General features: G+C 51.1%; 1 protein-coding gene across 1 annotated transcript in view; it reads right to left on the minus strand.

Moving 5' to 3' along the window:
- The window catches only part of LOC113956179 (ras-related GTP-binding protein A), a 17,159-nt gene extending 964 nt beyond the window's left edge, over positions 1 to 16,195 (minus strand). The window contains exons 1-8 of the mRNA XM_027662427.1: positions 16,097 to 16,195; positions 14,171 to 14,270; positions 13,042 to 13,108; positions 12,075 to 12,297; positions 9,940 to 10,035; positions 4,527 to 4,649; positions 2,083 to 2,174; positions 1,178 to 1,293 (exon numbers count right to left, since the gene is read on the minus strand). Of these exons, the coding sequence (XP_027518228.1) occupies positions 1,178 to 1,293; positions 2,083 to 2,174; positions 4,527 to 4,649; positions 9,940 to 10,035; positions 12,075 to 12,297; positions 13,042 to 13,108; positions 14,171 to 14,270; positions 16,097 to 16,123 (844 nt within the window). The 5' untranslated portion in view covers positions 16,124 to 16,195. The remainder of the gene's footprint in view (positions 1 to 1,177; positions 1,294 to 2,082; positions 2,175 to 4,526; positions 4,650 to 9,939; positions 10,036 to 12,074; positions 12,298 to 13,041; positions 13,109 to 14,170; positions 14,271 to 16,096) is intronic.
- Positions 16,196 to 16,538: the final 343 nt, after the last annotated feature.

Raw genomic sequence — 16,538 nt, forward strand, 5'->3', positions numbered from 1 at the left:
GAGGGTCTGGGCAAAATTTCATGTCAGATGTCTGGGCAGAATTTAATGTGGGAAGGTCTGGGCAAAATTTAATGTGGGAGGGCCTGGGCAAAATTCAGTGTGGGAGGATCTGGGCACAATTTAATGGGGGAGAATCTGGGCAAAATTCAGTTGGGATGGTCTAGGCAGAATTTGATGTGGGATGGTTTGGGCAAAATTTAATGTGGGAGGGTCTGGGCAAAATTTCATGTCAGATGGTCTGGGCAGAATTTAATGTGGGAGGGTCTGGGCAGAATTCAGTGTGAGATGGTCTGGGCACAATTTAATGTGGGAGGGCCTGGGCACAGTTTGATGTGGGAGGGTCTGGGCAAAATTTAATGTGGAAAGGTCTGGGCACAATTTGATGTGGGAGGGTCTGGGCAGCTTTCAGTGTGGGAGGGTCTGGGCAAAATATAATGTGGGAGGGTCTGGGCACAGTTTAATGTGAGAGGGTCTGGGCTGTTTGCTGATCCAAAAACACCACGAGGAAGAGCCCAGTGAACTCCAGCCACAGGGAGAGCTGCACAATTCCCCAGAGCTGCCCATCTGCTGCTCCCCAGCACAGCCCTGTCCCAGCTGTGCCTCAGTCACACAGTTTTCCCTATTTCAGTAACAAATGCAAGGGCAAGCACAGTGTGAGGCACGAGGTGTCCTGGACAGTGTCTCTGGAGCACCTCAGATCCCACCAGGAGCTCCAAGTGGAGCTGTGTAAACAGTTAACTGGTCCCAGGGGGCCTGGGCTGGCACTGCTGCAGCTTCTCCTTTAGGATAAATAGATGCTGCTATAATTAGAGTCCTGTCCACCAAGAGCAACACTCCAACATGATCCATCCCTGCTTCCTCTCCAAAACTCACCGGGGCTGCCAGCCCAGAACAGCCCAAAATAGGTTATTAGACATGACCTGCTAAACCAGGTCACATCTGCTCTGGTGGTTCCTCTCACAGCCACAGATCCTCCCTGTGACAGCAAGAGCTCAGCTGTCCCAGCACATCCCACCTCTGCAGAGTCACTGCTCAACCACCCTCCCCACCCCACTCAATTCCTCTCCCTCTCTTCAGTTTTGTAATTAAATCTCATTTTCACAGTTGAAACTGTACTCATTTTGGCCTGTTGGATTTTTTTTCTGTCCTAAACAGGCTTATCTTGGCTTCAACTTACGTATGGAAGGGTCTGACATAACCACCATCACGTATGTGTTGGATGTAAAGATGTCAATGAAAGCAGCAAAGTTAGAGTTCCTGACCTCCATGCTCTGGAAAGAGGCTGCCAGTTTACTGAAAAAGTAGAAATAAATGAAAAAAAAAGTAAATTAATTATTCCCGTACCACTGCTCAAGCAGCTTTTGTGCCCACATGGCCAAAATCCCTTATTTGAGCTGTTGGGAACAAAGCAGAGTTTGAATTCCCACTTGGCAGGGAAAACCAGGTGTGACCACAGCAGGGTTGGTTTTTAAGGACAAAACTCTTTGGCTCTGGGCTAAATGAGAACAGTATAAAGTGATTTGTGCATTGAACAGTGAAGGAAACTCCAGACACACAACCCCCTGACTGAGCCTGGACACTCTGGAGGACCCAGCAGAAATAAGGATAAAACTGGAACATCTGGAGACATCTGAAACACCTGTAAACCATGGAGCCACTTCTCCATCCACCCAGGCTCCACACACTTCCAGGTATAACCAGACTGCAGAGCCTGCAGGCTGTTCAGAGCCAAGCTGCCCCAAAGCTTTCCACTTTTCCATTCAAAATACATGGATAAATAGTGCCTGGAAGCCTCTTCCTCCCCAGCCAGCCCAGGACTGGAGCAGAGCTTTCCACCTGACATTCCAAGCACTGTCATTGATTTATCCTGGAACTTTCCTCCTTTGCCCAGGAGAAAACAGCTGTTTCAGAACAAACAAACCTCTTCAACCATCAGCAAAGGAGAAAGTTATAAAAGCAACAACTTAAGCGAGCTGTGCTTACGCCCAGTACAATCCCACAGAACTGGGATTCACTGGAGAGCCCCACAAAGCCAAAATCCCTGCTGAGGTTTCTCCCCACCTCCTGATCACATCAGCTCACCTGCAGCTCAGCTTGAATTGTTTGATGATGTTGCTGATTTTCTCAAACCTGTGGACGTCCCTCTGCTCTTTGCACTGATAGTGAGAAATGACCTGGAGAGGGGGCAGAGTCAGTCAGTGAGTCCAGCACAGGTTCCTCACTGTCAACAGCAATTCTGGGAATGGGTGGTGACCAGGATTCCCTTTGCCTTTGGCTGATAGAACCTTGGGAACTATTTGCAAGAACTCTCGTGGTGCTTTCCCGGAGGAACAGGAGTCAGTAACACAGTCACCAGGGAGCCTTTCACACACACAAAGCCTGGAAATATGCAGTTTCCACCTGAGGTCTGGATGCTGCAACTTAGCAGCAATTTAGATCTTGATTCAAAGTAAAAGAATGTGCAAGGAGAGGAAAAAAAATGGAACCTCAGGAATGGGAAAGGACACCTGCCAAGTGCTGGGATGGCTCTTCCCTTCTCAGTCTAAGGTGCTGTGGATTCTCAAGGGCCGAACCTGAGCACAGGCAGGATGCACAAACAGAGCTCCTGGAGCCAGACCAAGCTGTTCCTCCTGGAGAAAAGCAGCACAAAGGCAGCTGGATTCCTCAGGAGTTCTCTATCCGTCAGACCAGCACTGAGCTGCCTCATCCAGAGCACTTCCCTCCTCTTCCTCCCACGCAAATCCAGCAGCAGTTGCAGGATTGGATTCAAACATTCAGGGATCTAAAGCCTTTTAGGAATCCTTGCAGTGGGATCTCTCTCCAAACCTTTCTCCCCAACCCCTTCCCTCCTCAGCCACATGAAGAACAGGCCAAGAACTGCATTTACTGCACGAGGGAAGGGCACAAAGAGCTGCATCATCTCCATTCCCACAGCAAAGCAAAGAGGAATATTTAAAAAACCCGAAGCCACAAGATTCTTCAGAATCACAAAATCAACTGTTACTGGCAGTGCCCTTGCACAAGGATGTGAAACTCTGGAGTCACATTTGTTACTTGTGGGAATTAATGGTTTTTTTAAGTTTGGGGGTTTTTCCTCTTTTTTTCCCTTAAGCACCTTAAAATAATCACTCTTTAAACCTGCCCAATTATTCACACAAGGACAGGTTTAGCCAGATTCAAGGGTTGCATTCCCAGTGTGAAGTTCCTTCCTAAACATCCCAGATGAGGTTTTTTTTTTTTAAACTATGATTTGAACACAATTTCAGAATCAGGTTTCCAGAGTAAGATTCCACAGTAAGATTTTCAGAGTTAAGATTTCACTTCAGGAGAAAAAAGTCCTGGGGGCTTTTTAATGTATTCCATAAATACATGGAATATATTATTATACATGAATATATATTATTATTCATATATTTCATAAATACATGAAAAAAGGGAGATGAGTCTTATAAGGGTCACCATCACACCAAAAATAAGAAGTTTTGTAGCAAAGATTATTCATTTTCAGTTAAAAATGTTCTTCACTGTTACACACCCCCAAGGTGGAACTATTTATTATCTAGAAGAGGTCAAAAAGCAGAACTTGCCAGACATGGCAGGTGTTTGCTTCTGATAGTTTAAGAAGGGGGAAGAGTCATGGCTCCTTTCCCACATTCCCTCCATCATTTCCAAATCCCCATCAAGGAAAGCACTCAAAAAACTTCAAACTCTTTCCTTCAGCTCAGCAAGAGTTTTGGGGTAAAGACTGAGGAGCCAAATCCATAATCCAAGAGTGTGGATGGACAAGCAGCAGTGGTGGTTTTAAGCAGCACCTTTCACCTGGCAGAGACAGGGATTGGGAGCACAATAACCTGGAAAACCATTGCAACCCAATGGTTCATGATCCTTTATCCATATTCTGGGTTTGCAGAGCATCAAACCCCAAAAGAAATCAAGTCCAGTTTAAATGTCACAGCAGGAGGAAATGAAAAGGTTTCTTTTTCAAGCTAAATGAGGTTCCTGCCCTGTGCAGAAAGGAATTCTCAAAGAAGTCCCACACTTTCACAGCCTAGAAGAGGGAAACACCAACAAACCCTCAGCTCAGCTGCTGGAAGGGGGAATTTTGGGAAGGTCCCATGAGCCACAGAATCATATCAGCTACTTCCTGTATCCCAAGGGCTGGATCAAAGCATCCTGTGTGGGGCTGGCACCTCCCAACAGCACTTCCATGGAATCCTAAATGGTTTGGGTGGGAAGGGACCTTAAAGGCCATCTCATTCCACTCCCTGCCATGGGCAGGGACACCTTCCAGTATCCCAGGTTGCTCCAACCTGGCCTTGGACACTTCCAGGGATGGGGCAGCCACAGCTTCTCTGGGCAACCTGTGCCAGGGCCTCCCCACCCTCACAGCCAACAATTCCTTCCCAATATCCCATCTAACCCTGTCCCTGGCAGTGGGAAGCCATTCCCCCTTGTTCTGTCCCTCCAGGCTCTTGTCCCAAGTCCCTTTCCAGCTTCCTGGAGCCCCTTTAGGCCCTGGAACTCACCAGGAAGGTGGCTCTCTCAAACAGCAGCACTTCATCTGCCTCGATGATCTGAGCAAAGTTCCTCAGGTTCATCTCCAGCTGCTGCACGTTGGGGATCAGCTGGTACACGATGCTGGACCAGGCCTGGCAACACAGACACAACATGAGGGGTCACCAGCACTTCTTTGGTTCCCAATGTGCTCAGATTCCCTAAAAGCCCAGATGGTGTACAGTGCACATCCCAGATGTGGTTGAAGTTTGCACGACTCGGGCCAGAAATGTATTCCTGATACTTAGCAATGCTGCAATGGAGGGAGGAAGAGGACAAGGTGGGTGCATTGGTCAGTAAACTCAGGATTTATGAAGACACTGTCACCGCCCCATTACGAGCCCACGTCTCATCTGTGGAAACCAAACTGGCTGAACATGTCCGAAGCCTGGAAGAGAAGATTGAAGAGGGACACCAGAAGCTAAGAGAAGAAATTAAGGAAGGGATCTTCCATATCTTTCCAGGACAAACAAGAGTTTCTGCTATTAGGAGCCAGCATCCCCCAGCTAAGGAGAGAGAGCACACTCCGCGTGGCAATCTATGGTTTTACCTCCATGAGCATGGAGAAGATATGAGGAAGTGGGATGGGAAACCCACCTCTTCCTTAGCAGCCCGGGTACGTGAACTGAAAAGAGGGACAAGTGCCACAAGGAACTCTTCAAGGGTAAATGCTGCTCCAGTCTCTTGTGGGCAAGACTCCAGACGGTACAGGAATGATGATACGTCTGATCCTCTTGAAGGGACCTCCAGGTCATACTCACAAGAAGAGCACAATGAGTACCATGACCAGGACTAGGGGTGCCCTGCCTCTAGCCAGGTAGAGGAGAGGGACAATCGAGTCTATTGGACAGTGTGGATTCGGTGGCCTGGCACATCAGAGCCACAAAGATATAAGGCCTTAGTGGACACCGGCGCACAATGTACTTTAATACCGTCAAGACATGTAGGGGCAGAATCCATCTCCATTTCTGGGGTGACAGGGGGATCCCAACAGCTGACTGTATTGGAAGCTGAAGTGAGCCTGACTGGGAAGGAATGGCACAGACACCCCATCGTGACTGGCCCAGAGGCCCCGTGCATCCTTGGCATAGGTTACCTGAGGAGTGGGTATTTCAAAGACCCAAAAGGACTTCGTTGGGCTTTTGGCATAGCTACCGTGGAGACAGAGGAAATTAGACAGTTGAACACCTTGCCTGGTCTCTCAGAGGACCCCTCTGCTGTGGGACTGCTGAAGGTTGAAGAACAATTGGTACCGATAGCCACAGCAACAGTGCACCGTCGGCAATACCGCACCGACCGAGACTCTGTGACCCCTATACATAAGATGATCCGTGACCTGGAGACCCAGGGGGTGGTCAGCAAGACTTGCTCACCCTTTAATAGCCCTATATGGCCAGCGCGTAAGTCCAGCGGAGAGTGGAGGCTGACGGTGGATTACCGTGGACTCAATGAAGTCACACCACCCCTGAGTGCTGCTGTGCCGGACATGCTGGAGCTCCAGTACGAGCTGGAGTCCAAGGCAGCCAAGTGGTGCCACCACTGACATTGCAAATGCCTTTTTCTCCATTCCTTTGGCAGCGGAGTGCAGGCCACAATTTGCTTTCACTTGGAGAGGTGTGCAGTACACCTGGAATCGACTGCCTCAGGGGTGGAAACACAGTCCCAGCATTTGCCACGGACTGATCCAGACCGCACTGGAAAAGGGCGAGGCTCCAGAACATCTACAGTACATTGACGACATCATTGTATGGGGGAACACAGCGGGGGAAGTCTTCGAGAAAGGAGAGAAGATAATCCAGGTTCTCCTAAGAGCTGGTTTTGCCATTAAACGGAGTAAGGTCAAGGGACCTGCTCAGGAAATTCAGTTCCTAGGAGTGAAGTGGCAAGATGGACGCCGCCTAATTCCAACGGAGGTGATTAACAAAATAGCAGCCATGTCCCTGCCAACCAGCAAGAAGGAAACACAGGCTTTCCTAGGCGCTGTGGGCTTTTGGAGGATGCATATCCCCGAGTACAGCCAGATTGTAAGCCCTCTCTACCTTGTGACACGGAAGAAAAATGATTTCCAGTGGGGCCCTGAACAACAACAAGCCTTTGAACAAATTAAACAGGAGATTGCCCATGCGGTAGCCCTTGGGCCAGTAAGGACAGGACAGGACGTGAAGAACGTGCTCTACACTGCAGCCGGGGAGAATGGCCTTTCTTGGAGCCTCTGGCAGAAGGTGCCTGGGGAGACCCGAGGACGACCACTGGGATTCTGGAGTCGGGGATACAAAGGATCTGAAGCCAGCTATACACCAACTGAGAAAGAGATCCTGGCTGCTTATGAAGGAGTTCGAGCTGCCTCAGAAGTGATCGGCACCGAAGCGCAGCTCCTCCTGGCACCCCGACTACCAGTGCTGGGTTGGATGTTCAAGGCAAGAGTTCCTTCTACACATCATGCCACCGATGCCACATGGAGTAAGTGGATCGCTCTGATCACACAGCGAACCCGGATAGGGAATCCTAATCGCCCTGGGATCCTGGAAATTATCACCAATTGGCCCGAAGGTGAGAGTTTCGGACTATCCTCTGAAGAAGAAGAGGAGCAGGTGACACGGGCTGAGGAGGCCCCATCATATGACAAGCTACCAGCAGATGAAAGGCGATATGCGCTCTTCACGGATGGCTCCTGTCGCATTGTAGGGACAAACCGAAAATGGAAGGCAGCCGTATGGAGTCCCACACGGCGAGTTGCAGAAGCGACCGAAGGACAAGGTGGGTCAAGTCAGTTTGCGGAGCTTAAAGCCGTTCAGTTGGCTTTGGATATAGCTGAACGAGAGAAGTGGCCAAGACTCTATCTGTACACTGACTCATGGATGGTGGCCAATGCTCTGTGGGGATGGCTGGAGCGATGGAAAAAGGCCAACTGGCAGCGCCAAGGGAAACCCATCTGGGCGGCAGAGACGTGGCAGGACGTCGCTGGCCGGGTAGAGAAGCTGAGTGTGAAAGTCGGTCACGTAGATGCTCATGTATGCAAGAAACAGGCTAATGAGGAGCATCGTAACAACGAGCAGGCGGACCGAGCTGCCAGGATTAAAGTCTCTCAGGTAGATCTGGATTGGCAGCACAAAGGAGAATTATTTCTGGCTCGATGGGCCCATGACGCCTCCGGTCACCAGGGGAGAGATGCAACATACAGATGGGCTCGTGACCGAGGGGTGGACTTAACCAAGGACATTGTCTCACAGGTCATCCATGACTGTGAGACATGTGCTGCCATCAAGCAGGCCAAGCGGGTGAAGCCTCTATGGTATGGTGGACGGTGGTCGAAGTACAGGTATGGGGAAGCCTGGCAAGTTGACTACATCACGCTCCCCAGAACCCGCCAAGGCAAGTGCTTCGTACTGACCATGGTAGAAGGAAGTACTGGATGGTTGGAGACATATCCCGTGCCTCATGCCACTGCCCGGAATACCATCCTGGGCCTCGAAAAACAAGTCCTGTGGCGACACGGCACCCCGGAGAGAATTGAGTCTGATAATGGGACCCATTTCAAGAATGGCCTCGTAGACACCTGGGCCAAAGAGCACGGCATTGAGTGGGTGTATCATATCCCCTACCATGCACCAGCAGCTGGAAAAGTTGAGCGGTGCAACGGACTGCTGAAAACCACCCTGAAGGCACTGTGTGGGAAGACTTTCAAACACTGGGAGCTGCATTTAGCAAAGGCCACCTGGTTGGTCAACACCCGAGGCTCCATCAATCGAGCTGGCCCTGCCCAATCAGAACCTTTGCATACTGTAGATGGAGATAAAGTCCCCGTGGTGCATATGAGAGGAATGTTAGGGAAGACTGTTTGGATTAGTTCCACCTCAAGCAAAGGCAAACCCATCCAAGGGATTGTTTTTGCTCAAGGACCTGGTTTCACCTGGTGGGTAATGCAAAAAGATGGGGAGACACGTTGTGTACCACAAGGGGACCTAATTTTGAGTGAGAATGGTCTGTAATGTTTCATTGTATATATACATAGATGTATATAGCGTTAAAGGGATATAGTTTTTAAAGGGGGTTAATTTGGGCATGACATGGATGGCATAGAATAAGGGGTGGATAATGTCCTAGTTAGAACAGCTGGGACCGATTCATCATTGGATGGGTGTAACCCAAAACTGTGTATTCTATAGCCTTCTATGCCATTGCCCAGAAACTGTTGTCAATAGACTATTTGCACCCTCTGCCCAGAGCAGCCTGACTCCTCAGGTTATAAACTAGGTGTTAAGAGGCCTGTGAGACAGAAGGATGCTCCTGTCCTCACACCCTTTGTGGAACTCCTCGCCCTGAGGGAGGTACTGAGCATTCCTGCCTGAACTGGAGAATATATAATCTTGGAATCTTGGAACATTTTCAACCAGTCGTGGGATCCAGAGGAAGACTGCAGACTACCACTCTCAACCAGACTGCAGACCACCACTCTCAACTGGACTGCAACAGCACCCTCACCAACAAGTTTTCCCCCTCTTCCTTTACTTTGGACTCAGGGGGCCCAAAGAACACCACTCTATTCATGCCCCAGGGTGCTGGGTTATACATTTGGGTTTTGTGGGTTAAAACCAATTGTTCGTCTGTATGATCGTACTTATTGTATTATTTTATTAAATTGTTATTCTCTCTTTTGAGTTGAGTTCATTTCCCCTGCTGGTTTACCTTTAAACCAGCACACTCAGAAAGGGATTATTTGCAGTTCTGGGTATTGACAGCTTGGGCAACACTGAGAAGCTTCTCTCACCTCAGGTACCTACAGTGGACACCACCAGAGGAAGCCCAAACCTGAGGAGACTCTTCACCGGGTCAAGTTCTTCTCCACATCACTCAGAGAAACCATAATGCCACTAAACAGGCTTAAACCATCCTCATTTGAAGTTGGCAATGCTTCTGTCTCTTCCTCCCAGATAAATCTGCTCAGGTTTCCAGAGATATTTCAATCTGGAGGAAGGTCAGATCACAGATGGACACTTGGCAGCCCATCTCTGATCCAGAGAGCTCCACCCTATCCCAAGGAGCCAGGAACAAGCCCAGGAGGGGCTGGGGATGCTGTGATCAACATCTGTGCTCTTCCAGACTGGGATCCTCCCAGCTCAGCTTCCCCTCTCTGCCCCTCTGCTGACCCAGGTGTGTGGCACTGCCTGACCAGACCCTTCCCCAGGAGCCAGCTGGATATTTGGGATGCCTGTTTGCCAAGTACCTGACTTCTTTTAATTAATTAATTAAGGCCAGGATGCCCTGACACCATTTACACCCTCCAGAAGGAGCTGTTCCAGAACTGACCAGAGCCAGTCTCTGCCACAACACCTCTCCCTCTTCTCATGCTCCTGTCTCCAAGTGGGAAGAGGGAGCTGTACAAACCTTGTAAAGGGTTTCATCCCAGATGGAGGTTCTAAAACAAACACATTCCAAGGGCCGGGAGAGGCGTTTCAAGTCCTCTTCACGCTCCTTAAAAATCTGGGAGATGAAAAGACAGAGCAGTAGTTGAGTGAAAGCAGTTCTGCCTGTGCTGTGGTTGCTGTATGGAATTACAGGATGAGTTTCAAATGGATCTCTAGAGAAGGGACAAGAGCAGAGCAGTTGTCCAGGACAGGCTGGGAGAAACCAGCTCCCTGTACTCCCAGTGAGCAGCAGGGCCACACAGACCATGGATGTCTTGCTAGAGAATCCCAGACTGGTTTGGGTTGGAAGGGACCTTAAAGATCATCTCATTCCACCCCTTGCCATGGGCAGGGACACCTCCCACTAGCCCAGGTTGCTCCAAGTCCTGTCCAACCTGGCCTTGGGCACTTCCAGGGATGGGGAATCCAAAACTTCCCTGGGACCCAAAGCTGAAATAACTGCAGGTGTTGGGAAGTGGGGGTGAAGGCAGACAGGCTGGAGTGTCCCTGAGGACTTAAACTGCGACAAATCCCTGGCAAAAAGCTCCATCACTGAGAGCAGGATGGGAGGGAAGCAACTGAGGGCCCTCAGAATGAGCTCACACAGACTTCTCTGCCCACACCACACTCTGCCCTCAGAAGTTATGGGCACCAAAAAAGGGCAGCAGAGGAACAGCAAAGCCCAGCCAGGCTCCTCTGGAACTGCTGGAACAGCAGCAGGACAGTCAGTAAGGGGAACACACAACCACCACCCTCACTTGAGTCTTGTGGGAACATGACAGAGTATGAACCAAGCCCCATGAAATGCTGGGCCAACACCATGTGGGTCCTGGACAGCACAGGCTTCACTAAGACCTACAAAAGCAGTGATTTAGCCCAGTATTTGCATGGGCTACTGAGCAGCAGATACCCTAAAACAGCTCTTGATGGGTGGAAAGGCCCTTCTCCTGCCCACCCCTCCCTTCAGGGCCTCTCCTGAGTCTGTACCACTGGTTAAACCAGTATTTGTGCACTTGCCCCTCCACAAATCTGGACAGGACTGCAGCAAAGAAGATTTTAGACTCATCCTTCCACCTGGAGGGAAACGAGGAAAAGCACCTTGAGCCCTCTGAAAGAGCTCTGAGTTGTTTCTGCCCTGAGCTGGAGGGCAGAACTAGAACTGGAAGAGGAAGATCTCTGCTCTCAGATAGGACAAGGGATCCAAAGCCCACCTGCCACGTGGAAAGGTGTGTCTGTGCAGGGAGGTCAGCTCTGGTTTCAGCCACAGGACCTGCACATTCCCTCTGCAAATGCCCAGGCAAAGCTCAGTGGGAACTGGTAAAAAGTTTAATAAAAGCTCTTATTTCTGACAAAATCCAGCAGCCTGAAGTGGTCTCCAAACTCCCTGCAATGCAGGGAGTGGCCAAGCAGCTGGGGATGTGCTCAGACCCACACAGCTCAACTCCCTTGGGCTATCAGGAGCTGTCCAAGCACAAAAAGGAAGGTTTGTAGGAATTCAACATCTTCCCACCTCCCTGTGACTTTTCAAAAGCTCCAAACAGAACAGAAGTCACCCAACACCTCTGAAAGGTTGATCCTCAGCCTTTGTTTAGGTGCTTGGGTGCTTCAGAGGATCTCTGGGCACGCAGAGCAGGGTCAACCAACCGAAACCACCTCCTGGTTAAGTGGGAAAGTTCCACCTCTTATTTTTTGGTGATGCTTTAGAACAGAGCCTGTGCTGGACTGAAAGCAGCAGCTGAGCTGAAGACAACTCTCACTGTCACCACCACCATCCAAATGGCGGGCAAGGAGTTTAAGGAGCTGGATTTCCTTCAGTTCAACCTCCCTTCTGGAGCCAAGGTGTGCTGGAAGCTCTGGAATCAGCACTATAAAGGGAAAGGCTGTGAGTAGTTGTCACTAAAAATCACTGCTTCTGTTCTCCAGGACATTACAGGATGACACACTTCAAAAAAGGCAGAGAAAGCTTAGAGGGCTTTGCCAAGCCTGAACATCTGAGAAACCCTTCGAGGAACAGCCCTGGCAGGGCTGTGTTTGATGTGTGACACCGCCCTGCACCCGCACAGGCAGGAGATGCTCCGTGGGGAAGCATTTCCATGGCAACTCCCGGCTTCTCACCAAATCCCGCTGGTCCTCCTGCACCAAGTCCATCTTGTGCACCAGGCAGAAGATCTTGGCATCAGGGGAGTTCTGCAGAATGGCCTCCAGGCAGGACTGGTAGTAGTGCATGTCCTTCTCCAGCTCCCGGCTCTCCACATCGAACACGTAGATGAGAACCTCCACGTTGCGGAAGATGTTGTCCCTCTGGCTGGTGAAGTAGTTCTCCATGAAGGTGTCCTGCCTGAGGACCAGAGCAGGAAAGCAAGGAGACTCCTGTTAGAGCAACCAGGACTTGCTTGGAAAGGTCAAGAAGGTGCTAAGTGTAAAATATCAGGGCTTTAATTTGGAGCTGCAGATCCCACCACAGGAGCCCGTGTTAGAGCTCTATTCCCCACGACAAGGCTCCCTGAGCATTCCCAAGCAAAGCTGGAAGCTCCTGAAGAGCATCAGCCCACCAGTTCCACCTTAAGCTGAAGCTTCCCTCGTGCTCTGTGTCCTGCTTCTGGATCCACACTGGCTTCTAAAGAGCTGCTTATAAAACACCCACAGCAGCAGAAGCAGCTAAAATATGACCAAAGGAGCAGTTTAGCCTGTTATCCCAGGATTTCAGTCTCCCCTGGCTTTGGCTGAATGTGGTTTAGATGATGCATGAGGCCATGGAGCTGAGGAAGCTGAGCAAAGCTCAGCTGAGGCTCTGTCAGAGGGACAGCATTCCTCAAAAAGCTGCTTCCAGGAGCCACAGGATCACTGGCAACCTTCAGCATCACCTCTCTGCACACATCCCACTTGGAACAAGCTGGTGGTGGGCAATTCAAAGAGCAGTAGCACCTCCCAGCACCTCAGGAGAAAGCCCAGATGGAGGATTCTCTTGGCACACAAGCACCACACTCCCCCCTTGGAGCAGAATCTGCTCTGTTCCATCCTCACCTGATTCCCCACATCCACCCCCAAAGGACTCAAAAGGAAAGGAATAAACAGTACCTACCCTCCACAGTCCCACAGGTTTAACACCAGGTTTCCCAGGAATCTGACATGGGAATGCTCCACATCAACTGCAGAGAGACAACAGGAGTTTACTGACTGTAGCACACACCTGGATCAGAGCTGCCTCCTCCAAAAATCAGCAGAGAATCATGGAATGGTTTGGGTTGGAAGGGACATTAAAGCCCATCTCATCCCACCTGCCATGGGCAGGGACACCAGGTTGCTCCAAGCTCAGTCCAGCCTGGCCTTGGACATTTCCAAGGATGGGCCATTTCTCCCAACACAGCCCCCAGTTGGTAAAATCCCACCTAAACACCACTGCTGGACATTCCCCACAGGAATTCCAGCCTCCCTGCCCAGGACACTGCTCTCCTGAGAAGTGCAGCAGGTGCCACCCCCCCTTCAACCACATGCTCCCTGATCTCTGGGATATTTTAGGAATGATTTTAGTTGCACCAAACCCTGCAAGGCCTGAATCCAGCCTTGACAAAATAAAGCAATAACACAGAGAATGGAAACTTCAGGAACAGGCCAAATTTACACCAATCCCTGACATTAAGCCCTCACATTAAATCCTTCCCCATGAGGAGTGTTAGATACGGACAATTCACCCTCCTCTTTCAGAGGAATCACTTCTTGCTTTTTCCCATCAATGGCTGCTTTGGAAGGGCAAAAAGAAAAGGCACAAGGCACTAATTAAGCCCAGTGTTTAATCCTGCCAAAACCACGGGTGGATTGCAGGATCCCTGTGCTGGAGATCAGCTGCATACAACAGGAATGCTCCACCAACACAGAGGAGCACGAGGAGGCTCTGACACTCCTCCACTAACAGGTGTAGCTGCAGCACAAGCTGCTTCCTTATCCCAAAATAAAAAAAGTTCAGGATGAAGGTCAAACAATAAAGCAGCAAAACTGAAGCCAGTGCTGCCTCCCCCTTCCCTCTCCAGCTTCCTGCCTGTCCCTGGCTGGCCTCGGAGGCAGCTCCCTGTGAGGTGTGGCAGCTGGGAGGACCAGCAGGGACACACCTAATCCAGAGGAGAGGCAGGAATTGCTGCAGGGAATGGTCCCACCCCGTTAATGAGGGGGGTTTGAGCCCTGAGAGCTGGGAGTGCAGACAAGAGCAGCCTTACTGGTGGCCCCCAGGCGCCGTGTGTCCCGGGCGATGTAGTTGGCAAAGATAATAGATCTCATGCTGGTCTTCCCAGACCCACTTTTACCCATCAGCAGCACCTGGGAAGGAAAAAGAAACCAGGAAGAATTAGGTATGAAACAGCACTAAGGCCTTCACAGTCCCCTCTGGTTGCCATCTCACTGCCAAAGCCACAGAAACACAGCACTGACATGTTTCAGCTGGGACTGCACAGGAGAGAGAGGCAAAGAGGAGCACCAGGCCTGGGAAGCAGGACATGGACATCCTTAACTCCTCGCTATCCATGGGCACTGGACTGTGGTCAGACTGAACACCTTCTCCCAACACAGCACTTGGGAAGAGCAGGAGCTGCCTCCCCCTTTCCCAGCCCCTCACCGCAGGAAGAGCCCTGATGGTTCTCATGGCAGCAAAGGACTTTGCCAGGACAGAGGAACAGCTTTGTCTCAAGCTGTTAAGACCAGACTGGAAACAATCCCTCCCCCCCTTTCCTAATCACAGGATGGTTTGGGTTGGAAGAGACATTAAAGATCATCTGATCCTGTTGTTCTCCTTCTCGTAATGTGACTTGTTTTCTCTTCCCCAACAGAAGTGACGATTCAAGTTTCAGGGGTTAGAAGACCAGAAAAAAGAAGTTAAAAGCAGGTGGGACAGCCCAGGTCAAGTGCACCAGTGTATGGGTGACACTTGACTCCAGAGTGTTGTATGCAGGACATCAGGCCAAAGGAGAGGTACCAAAAAGTAGGGGATGCTGGGGCTTGGGGAGTGGGGATGAGGGGAGACAGTCCCACAAGAGACAGTCCCACAAGGCAAGACTTGACATCGTGATCTAAAAATAAAAATAAAAAAGAAACCCAAAGCAACCGTGGCAGCCAACACAAAACCCAGCTGTTAAACAAGTTCCAGCCACAGAACCGAGTCCAGCCTTTGGCAACAGCTCTGGAAGTCTCCCGTCAAGGAGAGGTTTAAGGAGAGCAGGGGCAATTTAAGGAGTGCAGGACACTGGCCAGGAGGGCACTTGCTCCACTCTCACCCTCTCTCTGTGACAGTACAGCAGGAACTGCCACAATTTCACAGGAAAACCTCAGCAGAATCCCACCTCTCCGCTCACTCCAGTCATTCCTGCAGTTCCTCAGAGGCTGAGAGAGCCCTGGCCAGAGGAACCTGAGCACAGGCCTCCAGGATTTGGGAACGAGGCCTGTCCCTGAGTGAGGGAGGCTGGTCAGGCCAGCCCAGAAGGCTGTGCTGTCCCCTGAGCTCATCCCAGGGAACCAGCACAGCTCTTATTTCACAGCACCAGCACAAACGCCACAGCCAGGAAATCATCCAGATCACAGGGAACCCCAAATCCCAGGTTTTGGGCTGCAGAGGCCTTGCAAAGGGATCAACCAGCAGGCAGGAAACCCAGTCCTAGCACACCATGGAAAACCAGCCACATATTCCCCACACAGCCCCTTTAACAGCTTTGGATGTGCTTCTGCTGGAAGACACCCACCCCTTCAATTCCCAGAGGAACTTCTTCCCCAAGGGTTAAATTCCATCCTCCCAGGAGCCCTGAGTGAATTATGGGCTCCACACTGAGCTCCTGGGACACCTTGGAAGGCTCTCCCCTTGGAAGGGCCAAGGAAGTGGTTTGGAGCAGATCCTCTTCCCCCACGCTGAGCACGGGGGTTTGCAGAGGGTTTTGCAACACATCCCAGAAACAGTTGCCCACAGTGCTGGTGGATGGCCCTGCAATCAGCCAGGAATAAACCCAATTTTAATGTCTGGCTCTTGATGCAGCCGCTGATTCCAAGAGCCTTCCAAGGCACCTGAGCCCCAGAGGGACGGACACAACAAACAACGACATTCCCAAAAGGAGATGGGGAAGGAAAACCCAACAGCACAGGATCCCCCTCCCAGTCCTTACCTTCTTCTTCATGGCTGTGCTGGGCATCACACACCTGCCGAGAGAAGCCCACCTTGGATCGCTGCTTTCCTTGGATCACCGCTCGCCCATCCCGATCCCACCCCCCGCAGCGCGGGGGAAGCGCTGGCACAGCCCCCCCTCCCCTGCCATGGGGAACTCCCGCTGCTGGGAAACCTCCGGCACCGCCGGAATCCCACGGCCCGGGCGGGAGGGGCCGGGACCCCCCGCAGCCTCTTCCCCGGGATGAGCCGGGATGTCCCTGCCCTAGGGATGTTCCGCAGCCCCTTCCCCCGGGATGGCCCACAGCTCCCTCCCTAGGATCTTCCGCAGCCTCTTCCCCGGGGATGCCCCTTCCCTCGGGACGTTCCACAGCCCATTCCCCTGGGATGGCCCCAGAGCCCCTTCCCCAGGATGTTCCACAGCCCATTCCCCTGGGATGGCC

The sequence above is a fragment of the Corapipo altera genome, unplaced genomic scaffold, assembly GCF_003945725.1.
Source record: "Corapipo altera isolate COAL_440 unplaced genomic scaffold, ASM394572v1 326, whole genome shotgun sequence".
NCBI classification, from domain to species: Eukaryota; Metazoa; Chordata; class Aves; order Passeriformes; family Pipridae; genus Corapipo; species Corapipo altera.